Source organism: Prionailurus viverrinus, chromosome B4 (genome assembly GCF_022837055.1).
Source record: "Prionailurus viverrinus isolate Anna chromosome B4, UM_Priviv_1.0, whole genome shotgun sequence".
In the NCBI taxonomy this organism is placed as follows: domain Eukaryota; kingdom Metazoa; phylum Chordata; class Mammalia; order Carnivora; family Felidae; genus Prionailurus; species Prionailurus viverrinus.
Genome location: NC_062567.1, coordinates 75,393,126 through 75,414,878, shown reverse-complemented (window position 1 = coordinate 75,414,878; position 21,753 = coordinate 75,393,126). Strand labels below are relative to the sequence as shown.

The following is a 21,753-nucleotide window of genomic DNA, read 5'->3' as shown; positions in this document are numbered from 1 at the left end:
GACTGGTGTGTCTGATCGCGGGGGGTCTTTAGCCCCCCCCCTCTACTTTATGGTGCAGGAGGAATTTTAGTTTGGTTTAGTTCGCATGCTAAAGTCTCTCCTCATTCTTTGTATCGACTTCCTGAGACACTCAACTGCAGCATCCTGGCTTTGAGATCTAGTCCTCGGATGAGAAGCCCCTGGACTAAAAACCGTCTTCCCTAAAGCGGGAGAGGGGACGGAAGACAGGACGCTCCCCCCAGAGCCACCCTCCGATGATAGCGGGCAGGTCGCTAAGCAGGCGGCACGACGGGCTAGAAAGGGGACGTGCCGGGCGGGGAAGCTGTGACAGCTTAGGAATTAGTACTGAATCGCTTTCTCATGAGAATCGGTGCGATAAAGAAACCACGTGGGCTTGGTTCATCTCTACCTCGGGTCCCACCAGTGACTATGTGTTCGCTAGAACGTGAAAGGAACCACAGCTGTTAGCCCCAGCGCGGCCGCCCTCACCTGCCTCTGCAAGTAAGGGAAGCCCTGCTTGGTGGAAAGACGAGATGGAGACAAGAGGTATCATGCAGTGTGTGAGCTTGTGACAACCCCTCTGCCGAGGGAGAGGCCCGTTCAGGATATCCGAACCCCTCTCCGGCTGGACCCAAGCCCGGAGAGAGCCACAGTGCAGCAGGACGTGATACTACCTGAAGCGAGCACCCCAGACCCCCCCGTGAAAGCTTAAGTTCCCCAAATTACCCCCTAGAGATGCCATGCCACTTTGAACAGCGCTTGTACCTCGGCCCCAAACAAGTGTCAGTTCTCCAGCATGAAGGCTAAACAATCATCATAAATATTGCAATACAAATGAACTGGGTTTTGTTGTTGTTGTTGTTGTTGTTTTGATTTTTGTTTTTAGCCCTAGGATTTGGTTTTACAGTGACATTATTAATACAAAGCCATTCGAGATCGAAGTTTCCCCGTGGACGGGACACCGAGCAGCATTAAATAGTTCGTCTTTCAAAATGGGCAACAATGGCTGTATGTTAGAGATGTCTGTTAAACATATACACACAACGGATCCATCTGCTTGTTGGACTGGGTCTGTTTTCTGTTGGTAGTGGTGGTGGGGCCAATCGGTTGGTTGTGTTTCCCTACCCAGAAGATGTATGAAAGACTTCTACGAATTCGTAAGGAATTGCAGTGGAATGGAACGCTTACCATTTTGTTCTCCGAATACAGTGAACGGTGCAGGGCTGGGTCCTGTCCAAAGGCTGACCCAGGGCAGGGGACAGGGTTAGTAGTGTCCTGTGGTGTATGGTTCTCATGCATGACTTCTGATCACGGCATGCCATCATGCAAATCATTTCTACGCAGTGAACGAGCACAATGTTTGGAATCGGCCTGAGCAAGTCCTCCTCAGCCTGAAGAAACCTGATTGTTTTCCCCCACCCATCTCCAAACCACGTGAAGCCATGTGGAGAAGATGCGGTTTATGTCAAAGAAACGGACAATTAAATGACACGGGCTAGATGGGAGTGTGTGTGTGTGTGTGTGTGTGTGTGTGTGTGTGTTTCCTGTGTGCTGCTTAGCTTAACTAATGTAAGAATGCAAATACAGTTTGCACGAACAAACAAACTTTTAAAGTGATGCTTTCCGCTTCTGAGAATCACCAAAATGAAAAAATAAAATCCATTTGGCTGCAACGGAAATATGCTGGTCCCGGCAGCCTCTCCTCTGGTTTTCGTATCCTGTTGGTTTTGTCCTAAGTTGCATTGACTGATGTGGAACATGCAGTAACCACCTGCCCAAGCATTAGAAAATCTGTGAGTCCAGGGAGCAGGGTCCTTTGCCCTCGGCAGGTCACTGCTCAAGATGCAACCGTGTTACATGGTAAGCCGACTACGTTTGGTATAGATCTTCGGGTTAAAGTGTCTCCACAGCTGTCCTGCATTGATAATACTCAGGAAGTTTGTAAACAATCTTTCGCTTGCAAGTTTTACATCTGTACAATGTTTAATTTTTGCTTTCCTCTAACACTTGGATTCTCTGACCTCTTTTTGTCTTTTGGCTCTTTCCCTTCTTCCTTCCTCTGCCCGTTGTTGCTTCTCCTTCTCGGGTTTCGTTACACTGTCATAGGACGGGAGGGAGGCTGTGGACGGGGTGCTCTCTTTTTTCTCCCGGTGTGTGCCTCCGTTCTCCAGCTTATTGGAAGTGGTCTTTTTGCAAACGAAACCCCGTCTTGCTAAATGTCCCCGGTAGGCGCGCTGCAGGACCACCGCCGACACCTCCTCCTGCTTGCGCCGCAGTGTGGTCGTGATGGGCTCGTAAGACACTTTGGAAGGATTGGATGCCACGAACCGCTCCTCCATCTGCTGCCGGAGGATGTCCAACTCCCCGCTGTCCCCCAGGACCCGCTTGGTGAAGGCAAAAAGGATGTCCAAGCAGTGGATGCGATCCCCGCTGACCATCGGCAGATCCATGGCAATGAGCTCGATGGTGTTCGGCTTGGGCACTCGGAGAGGGTGCTCCAAGGCGTCTGCAAAGTCTGCCAGCTTACAGTACTCGATGAACTGGGTGGCGTCGGGGTCAAACTTCTCCCAGATCTCGTAGAAGGTCTCAAAGTCGTCCTCGCTCAGAGGGTCCGCGCTCTCCTCTGTGGCCACACTGAAGTTCTCCAAGATGATGGCGATGTACATGTTCACAACAATCAGGAAGGAGATGATGATGTAGCTTACGAAGAAGAAGATGCCCACCGAGGGGTTCCCGCAGTCTCCCTTGAAGCCACTCCCCGGGTGCTCCTTATCCAGGCTGCAGTCAGGGGGGCGGTTCAGGATGGGCAGCAGGAGGCCATCCCAACCGGCCGACGTCGTGATCTGAAACAGGCAGATCATGCTGTTGCCAAATGTCTCAAAGTTGAACATGTCGTCGATGCCGGCCTCGTGCTTCACGTATGCGAAATTGGACATCCCAAAGATGGAGAAGATGAACATGACCAGGAAGAGCAGAAGGCCAATGTTGAACAGAGCAGGCAAAGACATCATTAAGGCAAAGAGCAGGGTACGGATCCCTTTGGCGCCTTTGATCAGACGCAAGATGCGCCCAATACGGGCCAACCGGATGACTCGGAATAGGGTTGGGGACACAAAGTATTTCTCAATGATATCAGCCAGGAACATTCCTAAGAGGGCAGAAGAAGAAATGTTACTGAGATTGGAGACCCCTTTCTTGTTACTTATGTCACCTGGCACTGGAGCCCTTAAGCTCAAAGGACTTCACAGAGTCAGTGCCTAACGATTCAATCTGAACTCTCAGGATGACAAAAGAAAGTCACATGCTTCAAACGTACGGAAAAGCAGAGGAAACACTAAAACGGACACCTATGCGCCAGGCATCCAGATTTAACAGACGCTAGTATTTTACCAAATTTGCTTTCTCCCTTCATCCCCGAAAGCAACCGCAATCCTGGAGATGGTGCGTATGTACCATTCCAGTTTCTTCGTTTCGCTGTGTATGAATCTGTAACTACTATACATACGGACAGACATCATCCCGGCAGCCTACCGTGCTGAAAGAATTCTACCGTATCTATCTTTTTAGAACAAGTTTTTTAGATCCCTGACTTGGTCTTCAGACTTCGCGCTATGTTTGTGAGACTGATCTCTGGCGTTAAGAGAATTTTGGATTGTTCATTTTCACTGGTGAACCGTACTCCATTTCATGCATAGGTCCTCATTTATCTGTTTTCTTATTCAAGGACAACGAGTTTTCCTTGGGTTTGTGCGTGTGTGGCTTTCCAAGGTGTTACTGATTCCTCTCCAAAATGCTAGCAAATTTCCATATCCACAGACAATGGATGAGAGGTCCTGGCGCCACCCATGACTTCATGACCCTTTGGCTGCGATGTCTTAGTTACTTCGCTGTGATGCCAATTGTCCAAGTATCTTCTGCCTGGCTCTGAAAAGACATTTTTGGTTTCTTATTGTCCCATGTCCCTATCCTTTCTACGCCAAAGTAGCCTAGAAAACCAAAGGGACCTCTCAGAAGTGGCTTTTAGCTCAGAGCTTCTAGACTTGTGCTTACAGCCACAGATCAGAAACAGCACTGGCAGACAAAAAGGTCAAGGCGTAAGTGGGATGTGAAAGTCAAGGGTGACCACGTAAAATGAGGGGGCCTTTCTCTGTTTATGTTTAGTCAGGAGTCCACTCAGCTGGACCACTTGCCTTTAACACTGCACAGCAATAATGGGAGACCAGAGAGGGACCAGAGAAGGAAGGGGACGCGCAAAGGTCGCGACACGGCAGCTGAAGGGATGGCAATGACATGCTGTCTTTCTTCAGTGCCTTCTCTTGCTGTCAAGGCCCTGATGAGACAACACGAGTTTCTACTGACAGGAAGGATTTACTCTGAATAAGGAAACATCTTTCAACCCTAAGGATTCACAAATACTGGTGAAGTGAACTGCAGAAGCCTATGTAATCCCCTTCTTTGAACCCTTTTCTTTTTTTTTTTTTTTTAAAGTAGGCTCCCGTACCCAGTGCGGGGCTTGAACTCACAACCCTGACAACAGAGTTATATGCTCTACCAACCAAGCCAGCCAAGCACGCCACCTGCCCCCCCACCCCCAACTCTTATCTGAGTTTTTTAAGTTGGGAATCTTAACTTTCAGGAAGGGATGAGATGCAGGAAGTTTGGACAGCCTCTTGGGGCCTCTTCTGGAGTTTGTATTCCATGAGGTATTCGAGCTTTCAAGAAAATCTCTACCTCAGCCAGGACCCAAGATGAATTCTCAGCTCTCTTCTTTTTAACGTCTCAATTAAGTCATAACCGGTGACTGTAAGAAGTCAGGTGACATCTGTAAAACTTGCATTCCATGTCCGGTGGGCAAGTGAGGCTTCAGAAAGAAGATGCCAGCCTTTGATTTTATATGCTGAATGTATACTTGTCCCCAGGGAAGAGGGGAGAAGGATGGGTGGGCGGTACTCCAGGCAGCAGGAACATCACTTAAGGCGGCTTCTAGGAGGTTCCAGGGCTAGTTTTATCCCAATTCCTCTTACTTTAAAACGATAATTTCTATTCTTTTGTTTCTGAACAAATGAATACTATTTAATAAAAAATCCCAATCATCAAAACCAAAACTATTCTTCCTCTTTATTTTTGAGTATCATCTGAGGATAGGATGCATGGTTTGGTCTGTGGGTTTCCCATTGCACTCAACGATGGGTGGGTAGAAAACATTCTGGGCGACAGGGCAACACTGTCCAAAGTAGGTTGCGGGGGAGGTCAGGAGTGGGGGTTTGAGGCCAGGGGCTGGACCTGAACCCCTGCTCACTGGCTTACTAGCTTCACGTCTTGGTCACTGCTCTGTGCCTTAGCTCCTCATGATGCTCAGACGGTTGCCATGAGGACTATAGGTGTGAAAACAAATAAAGCACTTAGAAAGATGACTGGCACAGGGGCGCCTGGGTGGCTCGGTTGGTTGAGCGTCTGACTTCAGCTCAGGTCATGATCTCACCGTTCGTGAGTTCAAGCCCCACATCGGGCTCTGTGTTGACAGCTCGAAGCCCGGAGCCTGCTTCGGAGTCTGTGCCCGCCCCCCCCTCCCGCCAACTCCCCCAAATAAATAAACATTAAAAGAATTAAAAAAAAAGGTGACTGGCACATAGTAGTTCCATTAAAACACGAGATACCATTCACATTACTTGAAAAGAGCGTGTCGTGGTTAAATACAGGTAGGATGGTGTGTTCAACAATTCTTTACTACAGGGCTTCGAAAACCTTCTATAGGCTAACATGCTCTGTGACGTTCCGAAGGGAAATTCAGCGTACAGTGTTGCCCAAAGTAATTTCATCACGGGGTTCTTTTCTTGCGGGGGAGAAGAATGGGGCTAATGCTTCATGCAACAGCACGCTTTTGGACATGCTTCTGCAGAGGACAGAACTAGAAACTGACACAGGCCAAGGGGAAGGCCGGCTACCTTCGGGAGCCCACAGTGGCCACCTTGCTAAGCCAGACTGGCCACCAGCTCTGGGGCTGGTTCCCGCAGGCCTCGGGCACTCTCTCTCTGCCAGCCTATGCCAGTTAAACCTACCTGGAAGCAAGCCAGTGTTTCACCATTTGAGATGCCTCTTAGGAAGGCAAGGAAACGTTCTGGGAGGCCAATGAATAGGATACCGTTTCCTCTGCCTGCCAGGGTATCACCCCTTCCATGCCTTTAGGTTGAAGCGAAATGTCACACAGTTGCTGTTAAGATCCAGCCTCTTAAGTTCTGAGTTACATCTTTAGAGAAGATTAAAAAATAGGCTGCTTCTTGGGCCGTCATAAGGATCAAGTGAGATAATCATGCCAGTGACGAAACTCTCAAACTATACCCGCACACAGGAAAACCTCAGTAGAATGAGCACCGCCTTCACCACCAGAATGCCCTCAGGCCATTTTCATTACTATTCAGCCTCACAATCTCTTGCCATTCCTTTTTCCACTGCTATTGCAGCCACGGTTCTTTTATTTCTTTCTTTTTTTTTTACGTTTCTTTTACCTCCCCTGTTGACTTTACACTCCTTGAAAGCAAACCGCCAAATCGAAATCAATCGTCTCCCCCCCTTCAACCAGGGAATTTATAATCCAAGACTACTACAAACACACAGAAGAGACTCACTGACCACGTGACCCACTGGGTAGGCCCATGGGATGACTTAGGGATGCACACGGGCTGGAGCCGTGAGAGTAGGGGGCCCGCACTTCACACCCGTGGAGGCGGCTGCTCTCCCAGGAACCTCATGCTCAAGGCCAGTCAGGTCCCCTTCCCCTTCCCTCTCCCGTCCCACTTACCCACAATGGAGAGAATGACTACCACAAAGTCAAAGATGTTCCAGCCAATGGTGAAGTAGTAGTGCCTCAAGGCAAACATTTTGAGCACACACTCACAGGTGAAAAAGATGACGAAGACCAGGTTAATCCAGTAGAGAATGTTTTCCATCTGTTTGCTCTGTGTATCTGTCTCCACCATCATTGTCACCATGTTAAGGCAGATGAGCATCATGATAACAATATCGAAGGCTTGCTGGGTGACAAAATCGAAGATGATACCTTGGATTTTGTTCTGGGGGCAGGGGGAGGAAAGACACAAGAGCATTCGTGAGAACCTTTCTGAGCGGACCGTGGAAGCCGCCATCCTGTTCGTCAGAGGAGTCGCCTTTCTGGCCAGCTCTATCCCGCTGCTCTGTCAGGACATCAGGAGCACGGACGGACCGCGACATCAGTCTTCACCTCCCCAAGAGTTTTCTAAAACTGTCACTCTCTGTTCTGTGTCGTGTCTACGCCATCACACACTTCTAGGTGTCTTCCTGCCTCGCCGACTGCTCCTGTTCAGCCCGTTTTGCCGGCCATGTCTTCCCTGACTTCGACTCTTCTTTCTCTACTCTCCCCAGGAGAGCTCATCTATTCCTACTGCGTACATAGCACCTTTGTACGTCGTTTTCTTAAATCCTTTCCTCTGAGTTCCTGTGTTGCTTTCTCGACATCTCAAACCTAACAAGTCCTTCCCTTGCCCCTCACCCAACCCACTCCTCTCTTCTCCCATCTCAATCGTGTACCCAGTCTCCAAGCCAGAAACCCGAGGGTCACCTTTGTCGCTTTCCTCTCCCTCTCCCCTTGCCTGATGCGCTGCAGGTCCTACTGATCCTCCTGAGTCCACCCACATCACCCTGCTTCTGTCGGCCCTTCTCCGGCCCAAGCACCAGTACCTTCTGTCTGGATTTCTGGAAGTTTCCTGACTAGTCTCCCTGCTTCCTCTCTTGCCTTCATCCAACATGGTCTTCACACAGTAGCAAGTGTGATTATTTAAAAACATAAATGCACCACATCCCTCTTGACTCAAAACCTTTCAACGGTTTCCCATTGGGCTTGCAACGAAATTCCTATTGTTAGCCTGGCTGAGAGATGCCTCTCACAGCCTCATCCAGCTAATCTCATGCCCCCTCCTCTCGGCCATTACCACTTGGCCATACTGATGCTTTCTGCTTTTAGAACCTCATTTGCTTTTCCAGGTTCTCCTCCCCTAACATTCTGGCTCCTTCTCATCTATCCAAGTAGTCCTTCCCTACTTCCCTTTCTCTGACTACTCTGTTCAAGTAGATCCCCCACCCCAAGTCTCCACATTCTCTGTCACGGCCCTCCACGGAGTGTTGTTTTTCTCCCAACATTCCACACTGTATTGTAGCTGTTCGCTTACTTACTACCTCTAGCCCCTCTGTATCATAAGCTCCATTGACAACAGGGTCTGAATTTTGTTCATCGCTTTGGGCCTAGTGCCTGGAACGCAGGAGGGGATCTAGAACTATTTGCTGAATGAGGGCCGATCACTCTTTATTAATGTCTCCTACCATATTTTAGAGTGGACGAAAATATACTCAAGTTCCCGTGTGCAAGGGACTGAATGGAACTTCAGAAATGTTAACCCTCTCCCTTCCCCTTAGTCTCATTTCCATCATAGGATGGAAACTCTGACATCAGGGAAAAATATAAAAAACATTCGCTTTTTTTAAAAATTTTTTAATTTTTAATTTTTTTAAATTTTTTTAATTAAAAAAAAATTTTTTTAATTTTTTATTTTATTTATTTTTTATTTTTATTTTTTTTATTAAAAAAATTTTTTTTTCAATGTTTTTTATTTATTTTTGGGACAGAGAGAGACAAAGCATGAACGGGGGAGGGTCAGAGAGAGAGGGAGACACAGAATCGGAAACAGGCTCCAGGCTCCGAGCCATCAGCCCAGAGCCCGACGCGGGGCTCGAACTCACAGACCGCGAGATCGTGACCTGGCTGAAGCCGGATGCTTAACCGACTGCGCCACCCAGGCGCCCCACATTCGCTTTTTTAAGATCACCCCGATTTTGCCAACTAACTTGAATTTCAATAAATAAATTTTCAAAATATCTCCCTGATTTTTTTTTTTTTTTTTTCGAAAGAACCTAGGCACTTAAACTGATGCTTACTTTCAGGATCACTTTAACGTGTCAGTTTTCAAACCAAGGGTTTCCTTTCCCTTGGAAGTCGGTGAGGCAAGTAAGCCAGGCACAGGGTGTGGGGCTACGCAGGGAAAATGCTCTGGGACTCCCACTCTTGATTCAAAGGAGCTCAACTTTTATTGCCAGATAAGCTTTTATTTTAGGGTTGTGCCGTTTTTAAATAAAAAGTTACTTTATATGAAAGTTACAGAAGATGGAACTTTGAGCCTGGGGCTTATGTCCCATCCCGCTGGGTATATGGCTTCAGGAGCAGTCATCTGCTCTGAAGCAAGGGAACGGCCACCACCAGAAGGGCAAAGCGGAATCCCAGTGCCCGAGTCTGTTTTACAAAAGGCTTGGTTCGAGACAGAAAATCAGGACATCAGACCCCTAGTTTCACCCTCTTCTGCTCCCACAAATAGCCAGAGTATTACTTTCTCTTGGGAAGACTTCCTTGTTGGGTAGAGAACTGAGAAGACAGTGACCACGCCCTATCTTGTACTGGTAGGAAAGAGGTCAGCTTTCATTTTCACTGTCCTTTGTTAATTTTTAGTTGTCTCTTAAAACATCTCTCTACCAGTGCCAGAGCCAATGTGGCTATATAACATGCTGATTCTCTGCTGCCGCCCAAGGAAGTCTCAGAGGAAAGGTCGAGCACAAATATCAAAGGCATCCCGTACCTTTATCTCTGTTCTGCTGTTTTCCCCAGGTCCTCTGGGCGGAGCAGCTGGGAGAGGATCAGAGGGCACAGGCGGCTCCTCACTTACCCCGTTGTTTCCTTTGCAATAACCCTACCAGTGTCTTTTCCGTATGGGGTCTCACTCGGCCCTCGGCCTGCACTCACCAGGGGGCGGGGAATGGGTTTCTGTGGTTTCTTTGAGCCCAGCTTTTTCATGGCATTGTAGTACTTCTTCTGTTCTTCAGTCATGAAGATGTCCTGACCTCCAAAGTAAAGGAAGAAAGAAGAGAACAAACTGTTACAATAGGCTCTCACATGCTGTGGTTTGGACCTAAGGTTCAACCCTAAGCACTGAGGGGGGGCCTTACCCCCTTACCTCTCCAGAGGTCAGTTTGGCTAGTAGCCCCCTAATGAGGTAGACCTGGGACAACTATTCTAATTCAAAGGAACGCCAGCCTCTGTCCTCGGCTTGGGATTCCTGAGACCTGCCAGTGGCCGGGCACGAGGGAGATGGACTATCCAGCTGTGGGCCCTCAGGCAGGGGACACCCGAGGGCAGAGATGCTTGCACCTCACTGATTCGTACATATCTTTTGGACCTGCTTTCCTGATAAAATTGTAAAAAAAAAAAAAAAAAAAAGAAAGCATTTTAAAATGAAAGGATTTTCCAGTCCCGGTTACTAGCCCGGGACTAGTTTATTTCCGATGATATTAAACCTTCAGAAATCCGGGTGCAAAAAAGCAACGTGGGGAGTTCCTTGACACAGTCTTGTTTCGTAAAATGGACGACGGGAGTCAGTGCTTCAGTTTGTTCTGGAAAATCGTTAACCATCTGGAGCAGTAAGTAAGTGAACTTTCCGAGGACGGGCTCTCAAACCCCAGTTTGCTAGGGGTGCCCAGGGATTACCACAGGTGATTACGAGTCCAGACACTCTCCATTTCTTGCTATTCACCTGCCGCTTTCCTCTTCACCCGTCACTAGACCCTCTCTGACCTTGCTTCCCTCTGGTTGAATGCCAAACCCAGTAAAGGCTTCAACAATCGCGAGTAAATGTGGTAAGCCACATACTGTGAAATCAAGCCCCCGAGAGAAAAAGTTGGGGACGGGGGCTAACGGCTAGGGGGCCGGGGCCACAGTGAGGTGATGATGTGCATTTTAGAGAAAGAGAGGCATTTTCTTTCTAGAGATAGGGACAGAAGTGCCTCTCATCTGAGTTGACCTCTGGCCACTGGTAATGAGGGGAGGAGACCTATCTTTTTCTTTTGTTGATTGAAGTTATCAATGATGACACCAATGAACAGGTTCAGGGTGAAGAAGGAGCCGAAGATGATGAAGATGACAAAGTAGATGTACATGTAGATGTTGTCCTCATACTTAGGCTGCTGGTCAGGCTGGCAAAGGACAGGAGGGAAAAAGCAGAGCATCAGTTCCTGGAGTGGGATCAGGTGGGGGATTCCGACATGCCAACGCCGTCGGCCGTAACTGACCACCTGAGCTGCTGTACAAGCTGCGGGAGAGGGCGCTCTACATTCTCTCTGCCTGTTCCCTCTGCCACACTGGCAGGCCCTGCCCTGGGGAGCACTGGTGGGGTGAATATGCAAATCGTGAGGCGAGGGGGCGGGGGAGGGCTGTCCCCCAGGAGCCACATTTCTGTCAGCGGGAGATGGCGCCACCGGAGCCGGTAAAAGGCAACAGCCTGATCATTCAGAGCCAGTGTAAGGGAGTGATGACTGACTGAGAGGAGGAGAGCAATCTGCAATCGGTCAAACAAGCAAATACGTGTCCCGTCCCGCTCTCTCTTGGTAAGCGCCACCATGCTGCCTGCTTTCTAACCGCCTAAGAAGGCTGTGGTTTCGCCAGGTGTATCCTTACCTTTCGGGAGTCTACAGCTGCATACATGATGTCCATCCAGCCTTTGAAGGTTGCCTGGCAAACAGAGTCAGTCATTAGACTGTGCCTGTTAGGGGGTAGGTGGGAGTCTAGGCAGGGGTCCCAGAGGCCAGGCTCAGGTTCAGCAGAACACAAGACGGAGTTTGGGCACAGCCTCACGGGGACATAGAATTTCCTATTGTTAACACGCATCCCCAGCGGGCTTTGTCTAAGTCCCTGAAAATAACATCAAAGTCAGATGAAACACGTTGATAATGGTAATTGGATGAATACTTTCACAAAAGGTCTTTAAAATGGGTCTGAGAAGGTTGCCTAGAGCTGGGGCAAACTCACATTTATGAATGAGTGGCGGGACTCCACTTGAGGGTCCTGAGAACACACTGAGGAGTCATTTTTTTACGATGGTGTTAAATAAGCAAGGGGGGTCTGAAAACCTCAAAGTTGCTTTAACATAAAAATAAAATAAACACAAAAACAAGGCCAGAACTTTCCCCCTACTACTATACACATTTAGCCTATGGCAATGGCAATCCTGGCTTCCTCCCGAGCAGCCCTTCCTAACCCACTCTCCTTCAATCTACTCTACCTAGCCTCATTCTGGAAACAAACATGGCTAAGCAATCCAGTATTCTCTATGTTTTCTTATTGTTCAATTTGCTTTATATATTCAACCAGATTCAAAGCTTTTTGCAGGGCACGGGCGGTTCTTTATTGATCAGATGGCCTGAGTCGTGCCATGCACAGCACCTTGCACCTGGTGGGACTCTAAATACAATGTCTGACTGGCTGACCGATGTGTACTGCTCTCCTGGAGCTGCTCCGATTCAGATTCAACTTGTGGGTCCAATTTCTCCAACTGGGATAAAACAACAAAAGCCTCTGGATAAAGCACTGCTTATTCTATTAACTTTGCCTCCTAATACTCGCTAACAGTAAGTGTTCACTATCTGTAAGGTCAAGTTGAAGGCTTCGCCTGCATTATCCCATTTAATACTCCCAACGGCTATATGATGTAGGCACCGTTGTGACAGTAACAAAAATACCCAATAGCAAATGCCATTAATTAAGCACTGCTATGTGCCAGGCATTCTGCTGAGAAATTCTAATAAATTATCATGAATCCTCTTAACAGCGGTGCAAGGTATTATTCCCGACATTTAAAAGAAAAAGAAACAGCCCCAGGGAAGTCGAGTATTTCGTCCAAGGTTACATATCCAGTAAACATCAGAGTGGGGCTCAAACCTACATCTGTCTGACTCCAAAGCCTAGGGGCTTTCCCTACATCATACGGTCTTGTCAAACATTCCAAAAAAGACTGGTAAGGGTGGAAGAGAAAACTAGACATGATGGCACGCTACATAATTAAAATAAATCCTTTCTTACCGCGATGCATTGAGACTTTTCTCTTGGGATTGAGCTGACATGGGCGGCAGCATCCTAGCACTGCCCCCATCCTTTTCTTTAGTTAGTTTAGTGTAGCTGTTATACAGGAATATCCTGCTAAATCAAAATTGGGTTTTTTTTGTTTTTGTTTTTGTTTTTTTTTTGGTGGTGGGCTGTGTCTATGTACTTACCTTCTTTTTTTGTTTTTCCTTTCTCCTTAAATACATACTCCGTCCTGGAGAGAGAAGCTGATCTCTCTGCAGGAATCTGTTTGCTGTTGAGCAGGAGTCTGCTCTCGAGCACAGTGAAAGATCCCCTTTGAGTGAGGCCTTGGGGAAGTCAGAATTCTCAAGAAAGGTGTCTCCCTGGAACTGGTGTGGGAAATGGCATTGTTGTCTGTGACCTACTAAGAGTAATCTTGATTCTGAATGTCGGACTGAGAAGGAGCCAAATGCGATTTCTGCTAGCTGTCTGAATTTCACAGGACTGAAGGAAAGAGCAACACTTACCACTTGAAGAAGTGCCAGATATCCCGCCCCAACGTTGTCGAAGTTGATCTTCACGTTCTTCCACCTGATTTCGGTGTTGTTCCCCTCCATGAGCTTTTCACAATCGGTTTTATTGTTGACCTCTTCAATTTCAAATCGGATTTCAGAAGTCTCATTAAAGCAGTAGTGATACTTTCCCGCAAACAGGTTAACTCCCATGATGCTGAAAATCAGCCAGAAGATGAGACACACCAGTAGCACATTCATGATGGAGGGGATGGCGCCCACCAAGGCATTCACCACCACCTGCATTGGAAGGGGGAGGTCGCTGAGTGTTGGAAGTAAGAGCAAGCACATTCTTTTGATTTCCAGGAGGGGAATGATACTGTGTGGCTTGTTCTGACTACAAAAACATCGTGTTCCCTTTGGAGTCAGGGTAACAGGACAGATCCACAAGTAGGACCAAAATTTTCTAAATCTGTAAGATGTAGTTTGACGAATTCCAGTAAATTACGTATTTATTTCACCTAACGCGAATTCCCCTGCCCGAGTTGACCTAGGTCTTCTCTCCCAGGCTCCGGCCTGGGACGGAAAAAATTATTTCTCAGTCTAGTCTCCCTTCTTGCCAACTTGTAAAATATGCCCCCGTGGGGAATCTGATTTCAAGCTCACCAGTTGCCTTTCAACAGACATTCCCCCTCTGCAAAACAAGGTAGAATTGTTCAAAATCACAGAGAACTACTCTTTGGGGTTAGCAGGGAATCAGTCAATGGTACATAAAGTCTCTTTTATGCAAGGCCAGTTATCTTAGTTCAGGCAATAGCTGAGCATGCATATTTTGCAGGCTCAAGAAAAAAAAAAAAAGCTATATTCCCTCTACCAAACAGAATAAAATAAAATCTGAACAGATCTATTTTTCACTCAAGGTTCACTATTCTTCTTCAGTTTTTTTCCTGAATTGGTAGGCTTCGAAATCTAAGAGTCACCCCTGTTTGGCTAATGCTGATTGATCTCTCTTTGCTCAATCCAGGGCCGGACTCGACTCTTCACAATGTATTCGAAATAGGAATGGCTTATGTTTTCTGGACAGTTTTGGGTTAGATCGCTGCTCTTGAAACCCCAAAACCAGCATATTGGTAAAAATCACTGACTGCAGTTAAGCTCAGGAATGAAAAAAAGCAAAGGGAAAAAACTCTTCAGGAATCAAAGTTTCTGGGTTGTTTTTAATTTTGATTTTGATTCACACTGTGGGTGAGACTAACTAGACAACACTCCTACTGTGCGGCAGATTTCACTAGGGGAGTTCAGAGGGGCGTCCAAAAATAGCACTTCAGCAGGCTGGGACAGAAAACAAGGCTGGTGTTCATTCTGCCCTGACTCTTACTTGCTGTTGTCTTAAGCGGGACTGCTAAGGCCCAGAAAGGCGACCCTGAAATGGGAAGAATGTGTCTTTCTTTTTCTAATATCCTAGGAAAATTAAAACGGAGTTAAAATAAAACCAGTGGATATAAACGCAGCTTTCTAATGTTTGTTAGAAGGAGGTGAGAAGTGTCACCATGTTGCGGCATCAGCAGGGAAGAGGCAAGGGCACTCTGCCAATAAGCACAGCATCAAAAGGGCCAAAAGGGCTGTGCTGCAGAAGGAACGGCAGGGGGCAGCTCTGGGCTCTATTTGACTTGGGTTCGGGTTTTCCTTCTCTTCTGTTCTTGCCTTACATTGCAATGTCACTCACAGGAATGTGTGGCTGAGAAGAGCTGTTCTGTCCTATATAAAAAAGGCAAAGATATTCTACCGAGGAGTCACTCTCCTTTGGATTAAAATGTTAGCTTTGTGTTTCTCCAATTCACAGATGAAGGCCTTTAGATTGAGAGGTAGTTATTTCTTAATTCTTAGACCAAGAAATCTCTTTTAGATTTAATAGCTCTGTCATTAGTATAAAATGGTGATCCTTCCACTGTTCGTTACTTTGAGGGAGGCAAGCCAGAATATCTGAAATCTGGAAAATCCCCAATGTTATTTTGGAGAATGATATTCATATTTATTTATTTATGTTACCAAAGTTGGCGGGTGGTCAGGTCTGAATTTTACCTCATTCTATAGTTGCTCTCACCCTTTGGTGGAGCACCAGAAAGCAATGAAATGTGCGAATGAATAGGCAAGAGGAGGATGATCTATAAACGGAATAATCATTTCTCGGACAGTAAGCGAGTAGATTATCAAGAATTCAGAAGCTCAAGTCTATGCGATAGCATTTTGCAAGAGAGCTTAGGTGAGAGATCATGACCTATTAGACCATCATGAGTGTACAGCAGGGAAGTAGCCCCAAAAGATTTGCAACCTAGAAATGCTGCATTTTATCTCAATTCTGAATCCACCTCCTCTACGAAGTCTTCTATCTTAACCCAGTCTAACCTGTCCTACAGTGTTAAAGTTACAAAGCGTTACAGTTAAATATGCAGTAATAGTTACAGCAGGGAAGAATAATTAGCTAATTAACAAAGTGACCTCTTCCCGATTTTATACTCATAGGTCGGATTAAAAGAATCAATAGATGGAAGTATTTATGGAGCCTTGTTCTCGGATACATAGGACATAAAAATCCTATAAAATCCAATAAAACCCATTTACACGATGTAAATGTACTTTCAATTGTTCATTATAAACAAAGAAAAACTTCTTAGATTAGTTGTAGGAATTGAATAGTAAACAGTTGATGAAATTTACTAATAATTCTTCCTGGCTGTAGACATTAGCTAGTAGTGGGAACTGTTGAACTGTGCTCCACATAAAATTGTCCTTGTGCTGATATTCTCAGCAACCAAAGGGCAAGAAACCACGCTTTCTTGAACTCTCACACTATAGGTAAATGTAAATGACAATTCAAGTTTCCATGGGCAGTCACTTCATAAATGGGTCCTTAATAACTCCCACGTTATTCTACATTGCTTTTAATTATGACGGACTTCATTGTTAAAAACTAGGAACAGAAACATTACTCAAAGCTTGGTTCTAGCAATCTGCACAGTTATTTTTTCCAATGGAAATTTATACTTAATGATTGATTCAAATCTCACTCGACTGACGAAAAAAATTCCTACGGATACTAATTCTTACAGCATTGGTGTCTTCTCATAATGCCTAGAACATTATTGTTCATTAAATACTATAAAAATCTGTCAAACGGCTTTTAATATCTGGCAGAGGGAACATGGCTTTAATGGACAACTATGTACTGACAATCAACAAAAATGCATGCATGTTTCATAGCATTATGTACCCTCAAAAATTTAGTAGCACAGCACAGTCTTTAAATGGAGATTACTATGGAGGAGAGAAAAGCAAAGAACTACATTAAGTATTCCTTTGCCAATAGCACGAGTGCTTCAATTTTCTGGTGTTTGGTTTGAGGAAGGAGAGGGGAAAGACTGTCCCAGGACAGGCTAGGGCTGTATGTTTCCTCCCAAAGGAAGGTCTGAGCCGATCATTGGAGCAGCACAGTGACAGTGGAGCCCACCTGCACTGATGGTATTTGGTTTGAGAAGATTTCTTATTTAAGATTTCTTACTCTCTAAGGATAATCTCTCAGTGTTGGTATGGAAGAACCCACACCGAAGAATGGAAAACATACGGCCCCATAGAAAAGTAACTTTCATATAAAACGTATACACCTAACTCTGTTTATCGCTGGGACACTTACTATAAGCTCAGGCAGATTCAATCTTTTCTTCTTGCAGTTACTCTTCTGCAGAAGGGCCGGGAAACTGCAGGGCAGGATGGGATCCCGAGCCCTCTCCGCCACCCAACCAGAGGTGGACAGTGCTGGAGGCTGACCGGGGTCAACCAAACCAAATGACGATCCTGTATCAGAGCTGCCCTTATACTGAACACTCATTGTTGGAAACCCTGGCTTTGGGTTCAAACTGGTCTTTGCTCAAATTATCTTACTCGAAAAAACCTTGAGGTAGAGGGTGCACTCTCAAATGCTTTTTCAAAGAAAACTTTCTGCTCTTCTGATCACCGCTTCTGGACCTCTGGGTTGCTAAACGACTTGAAGGTTGGCAACCGAAAGTTTGGAAGGAATAAAAACTGTGAGTCCAGGGAAGGGGGAGGGGCTAGAGGGAAGAGGTGTGGCCAGCAAAAGGGCTCCCGAGACCAGATTATTGGAATAAATTCCTCCTGAGCGCACTGGCACCAGCTGGTCAACGCGGACTACTTCTGCCATGGGCTAGGACTGGCAGTGATGAGCATCCAGATGGAGAAAGTAGCAAGGGTCAGTTGGGGACTTTTTTTCTTGGGCTTCCTTCAGGTATTACCTGTCTGGTTTTAGGAGGCCCAGGATCACTGCTGGGGGCTGTGGAGGGGCACAGGCTACTGGGCTCGGCTGCCATGGGGCAAGTACTGTCTGCAACAAACAGCCTTCTTCAGGTCCTCAGTATCCCGGTCACCGAAACAGATTATCCACACTCTAACGAAACTGATGGGACTTATTTAAAAAATGTAACCAGCCCTTTCTGAAAAAAAGTGGGAAGGCAGGGGAGGAGGGGAGAGCACTGCAATCCTATGTCTGAAGACTTGGACACTTCGAACTATACTCTCTCTCCCTAAACCTGGCCTGAACATAACAAAGACCTTACTGCACACATTCTGAAATCTCTCTTATCGGTGGGAGAAAGACACTCCCAAACTCTGGTTTGTTTTTTTAAGTTAAAGTAAGTCTGTGTGGCTGTGGAACTGACCTCCCTGCGGATGCTTTCAGGCGGGCTGCAGAAAGCTTATACCCAGTAAAGCACACTGTGACTGTGCTACCGAAGAAACACAATTTGTTGTGAGAAGCATTTGACTGAACAAACAGAATAAAACCCCCAAATCGCAGCAAAATTTCCACCTTCCTGGACGACCGTGGGTGGCTCTGTGGAACGGTGGCCAGGGATCACAGATGAGGAACGCACAGATGAGGAGCACTGTCCTGGTACCTAGTTTCTCCAATTAGCCTTGCTCCCTGGGGACCACGGGAACCATTTAATTTTTATTCCTACATTTTGAGATTCCGTCATTTAAAAACACATCCTCTGGTTTGCTCTCCTGCATGTACTCAACATCTGAATCGAAACGAGTTTTCTTGGTCTCGTTAAGTATAACAGACCTCTCTGATTACCACAGGACAACTATCACCACCAAAAGCCAGTTGCCCACTTGATTTTAGGAAGTTGACTTTTTAAGGTGTGCGTGCGTGTGCACGTGCACACGCACGCGCAGTGTTTCTGAACCAAGAGAGACAGCAAGAGGGAGCCTCGTTCCTAAGTTGGCAGGGTGACAGCACCTTGCCCTGTTGGGATTCGGGTGGAGTATCACCAAAGCAGGAATAGCAGAAATTTCAGGAGAACTAGCTGATGGTCATCTGGTGTCGTACCTGATTGTCCTTTTGACTGTGTCAGGATAGGGGACCACAGAGCGTGGACAGAGGGGTGGGGGGGTGAGGAGGAAAGCTTTGCTATCAGACAGAGGCTGCCAGTCCTTATGGGACTGGGCTGAGAACAACAAGGTGCAATAAGAGGAATCAGAATAGAAAGAAAAGCATTTCTTTTCCCAGGGCTATGCCAAATTCCGCTCCGTTCCCAATTCCAGGCCTGCCGTCATGCCTTCCAGCCCCTTCTCAGATGCTTTCTCAGCGACTGCAAGGCCACAGTCCCCACCTGGCTGATGCCCCTATATGGCACTCACCCTGCCTGCAGCCTCTGCTTTTCAGTGGGTCTGTGGGTTACAATTCCCCTTCTTTGCACCTGGTGATTCTCCCTATTAAAACCAACAGCCCAGAAAGCCGCCCCGAGTGCTACAGGTAAGCCAGGCCGAGTGAGAACAGCCAGCGTTAACATGTTCTGCGATGGCACATTGTTGGGGTGGGGCCCATATTAATGTGATGAGGCAGCTTGATGCGACCCCCTCGCACAGGGCAGGTGCGGGGAGAGAGTGGAGGATCAAATCAGCAGCTGCATCACAGTTCGTGTCTGAATGATCTTCCCACCATGTGATCAGTTCTAGCATGCGTAAACAGTTTCCATCAGCATGCAGAAGGATCAGCTGCTCTTAGTTTCTTACCCTCATCCCTTCAAATCGTGATAAGGCTCTTAAGGGTCTCAAAGCTCTTAGGGTCCTAAGGGACTTTATGGCACCTAGTTCCGAGTAGCCCAGGGCATTAGCTATAAGGCTGACTAAAGAGACCTACACGGAAACAGAAGAGAAAAACAAAAAACAAAAAAGGAAACAAAACAAAACAAAGGAAAAAAAAAAAAAAAGAAAAAAGAAAAGAGGTTCCAGAGTGTTAGAATAAAGCCCCTAGCACTGATTACACAGATTGGGCCCCCCCCCCCCAGGTAGAGAGAGTGGGTAACACCAGCTGCCTACTTCAACTTGGACTCAAACGACCTGAAAGGAAAGGAGGTTGAGAGGCAGAAGAAAAAACACAAGGGGAAGAGAAACTCGAGAGGAGGCAGTAGAACATACATACAGGTTGGCAAAGGGAGGAGGCTGAAGGGAGAGGGGGAATGAGGACGTTCCATTGGAAGGAGAGGAGCCTGAACAGATGACAAAAACCTTACCCTCGCCCTTTACAGCCTCTGCAGCTCCCAGAAGTTGCCATTAAATTAAGCCAGACAAACTTAATGGTACCTATGGAAAAGAATACAGATAAATACACACACTCCACACAAGCTGCCCCCGCCTCAGCTCATTCACCGCGGATTTCCAACAGGGACAAGCTCTCTTGCTGCTGGTTGGCGAGAAACCATTTGCTGGAGAACGTGACGAGTTACCACATCAACAAAGGAAACACGTCCAGTAAGCGCCACGGCTGGCTTGGCAGTTCCCGGGACGAAAAGAACCAAAGGAAGCGATTTCTAGACAGAGTTTTGGCCCCATGAGAACTCACTTAAGCAATTTTTTTCTCTCTCACTTTCAACTATAATAATCCCTCCATCTTTGAACTACAACCACGACTCCTTCGCGGCTGTGAGGCCTTGGGCAGGGGGTGGGGAGGCTGGCGGTCTGAAAACTGAACCCATGCTTTTCCTTGTGATCCCCATTCTTTCTCTCCAGAACAGCTCCAAAGGAACTGGCCTCGGACAATCTTCTGCTCTCATCATTAGAAAAATGGCTGGTAGGATTCTTGGAAGAATTTAAAACATTTACGGGTGAGGAAATTGAGACCCATACACCAGTGTCACACGGGCAGTTCTGGAGCCAGGAACAGGGAGGGACCCACTCTCCTGCTTCCCAGGCCAGAGCCCCTTCCTCCACAGAGAGTTCACCCCTCCCCCTGGCAGGTAAAATGAAGTTATCTCAAGAGAGGACTGTTGGAATCTGAATAATATGGAGTTGACTAAATTGCCGGGCTCGGGAGAAGTCTGCAGGTCTCCAGGCCTGCAGTCGTGACGGTCAAACGCCCTCCTGCTCTTCCAGAGACAAACTCACCGTGTTCTACCAGGGAGCTCAGAGCTGTTACCACGTGGTCCCGGAACACTGGATGCCAAGCATACTAGGGCTGCCTAGGCCTGAACTGGGAGGCCTGACCCAACCTCCCACCAAAGGAAACTACCTTTAGCTGATCAAATGCTAAAATGTCTGGCCTCTGCATTTCTTGGAATAGTCTTTCCCTTGTCCTGCACCACCCAATTCTGGGATAGGTTCAGATGTTCCCATCCATCATTCTTAAGTTCCCTCTCCTGGGAAATGGTGGTTACAGCCCTGCTCAGCCTAAATTGGTACGTGAAAGCAGAGTTAGAGGAGAAAAATGGAAACAAACGATAACTGGGTTTCGGTTGTTGATTTTTCTCTCTAGCCAAGGGCTTTCATTCTGGATCTCGGAACTGTACAGAACCCTTTTAAAAATAATTTCTTCCTTCCTTCCTTCCTTCCTTCCTTCCTTCCTTCCTTCTTCCTTTCTTTTTTATAATTAAGCGGCAGGAGTAGGATGTCAGTGACCTAGGGAGGGAAAGGGTGAGCAGACTCAAAGATTTGTTTTTAAAAAGGGGTGTGGCCCTTTATCTATGCACAGACTCATAATCCATCTGTGTAGGGATCTTCCCTGGAGCCCTGGGCAGTACCCAAAGCAAATCTGGGTACTATTAAAGCCTACTTCCTCACGTTCTTCGAAGGGTACGTGGTTCACAGTTCAATTTCTGTCTAAAACAAGGGCCTCAAAAGCTTTATCTAGAACACAGTAGCACCAAACAATCATTTTGCCTCCATTTATCATTATCACTAAGAATCTACATGGAGGTATCTTTTGCCAATTATTGCCAGGTGCAGCCGACTCTTAACCCCAAACAATCTAAAATCACC

At 46.8% G+C, this 21,753-nt stretch overlaps 2 protein-coding genes across 4 annotated transcripts in view; one reads left to right on the top strand and one right to left on the bottom strand.

Annotated features, from left to right (window-relative positions):
* Positions 1-9,539, top strand: part of FIGNL2 (fidgetin like 2) — a 50,068-nt gene extending 40,529 nt beyond the window's left edge. Inside the window, exon 4 of the transcript XR_007153975.1 lies at positions 9,530-9,539. The gene's annotated coding sequence lies outside the window, so the exon portion shown is untranslated. The remainder of the gene's footprint in view (positions 1-9,529) is intronic.
* The window catches only part of SCN8A (sodium voltage-gated channel alpha subunit 8), a 120,156-nt gene continuing 98,999 nt past the window's right edge, over positions 597-21,753 (bottom strand). For all 3 annotated transcript variants that reach the window (XM_047866856.1, XM_047866855.1, XM_047866857.1), the window contains 7 exons: positions 19,513-19,635; positions 13,438-13,722; positions 11,528-11,581; positions 10,909-11,046; positions 9,821-9,925; positions 6,800-7,070; positions 597-3,148 (listed from right to left, as the gene is read on the bottom strand). In XM_047866856.1, coding sequence (XP_047722812.1) covers positions 2,001-3,148; positions 6,800-7,070; positions 9,821-9,925; positions 10,909-11,046; positions 11,528-11,581; positions 13,438-13,722; positions 19,513-19,635 — 2,124 coding nt within the window. In that variant the 3' untranslated portion in view covers positions 597-2,000. The remainder of the gene's footprint in view (positions 3,149-6,799; positions 7,071-9,820; positions 9,926-10,908; positions 11,047-11,527; positions 11,582-13,437; positions 13,723-19,512; positions 19,636-21,753) is intronic.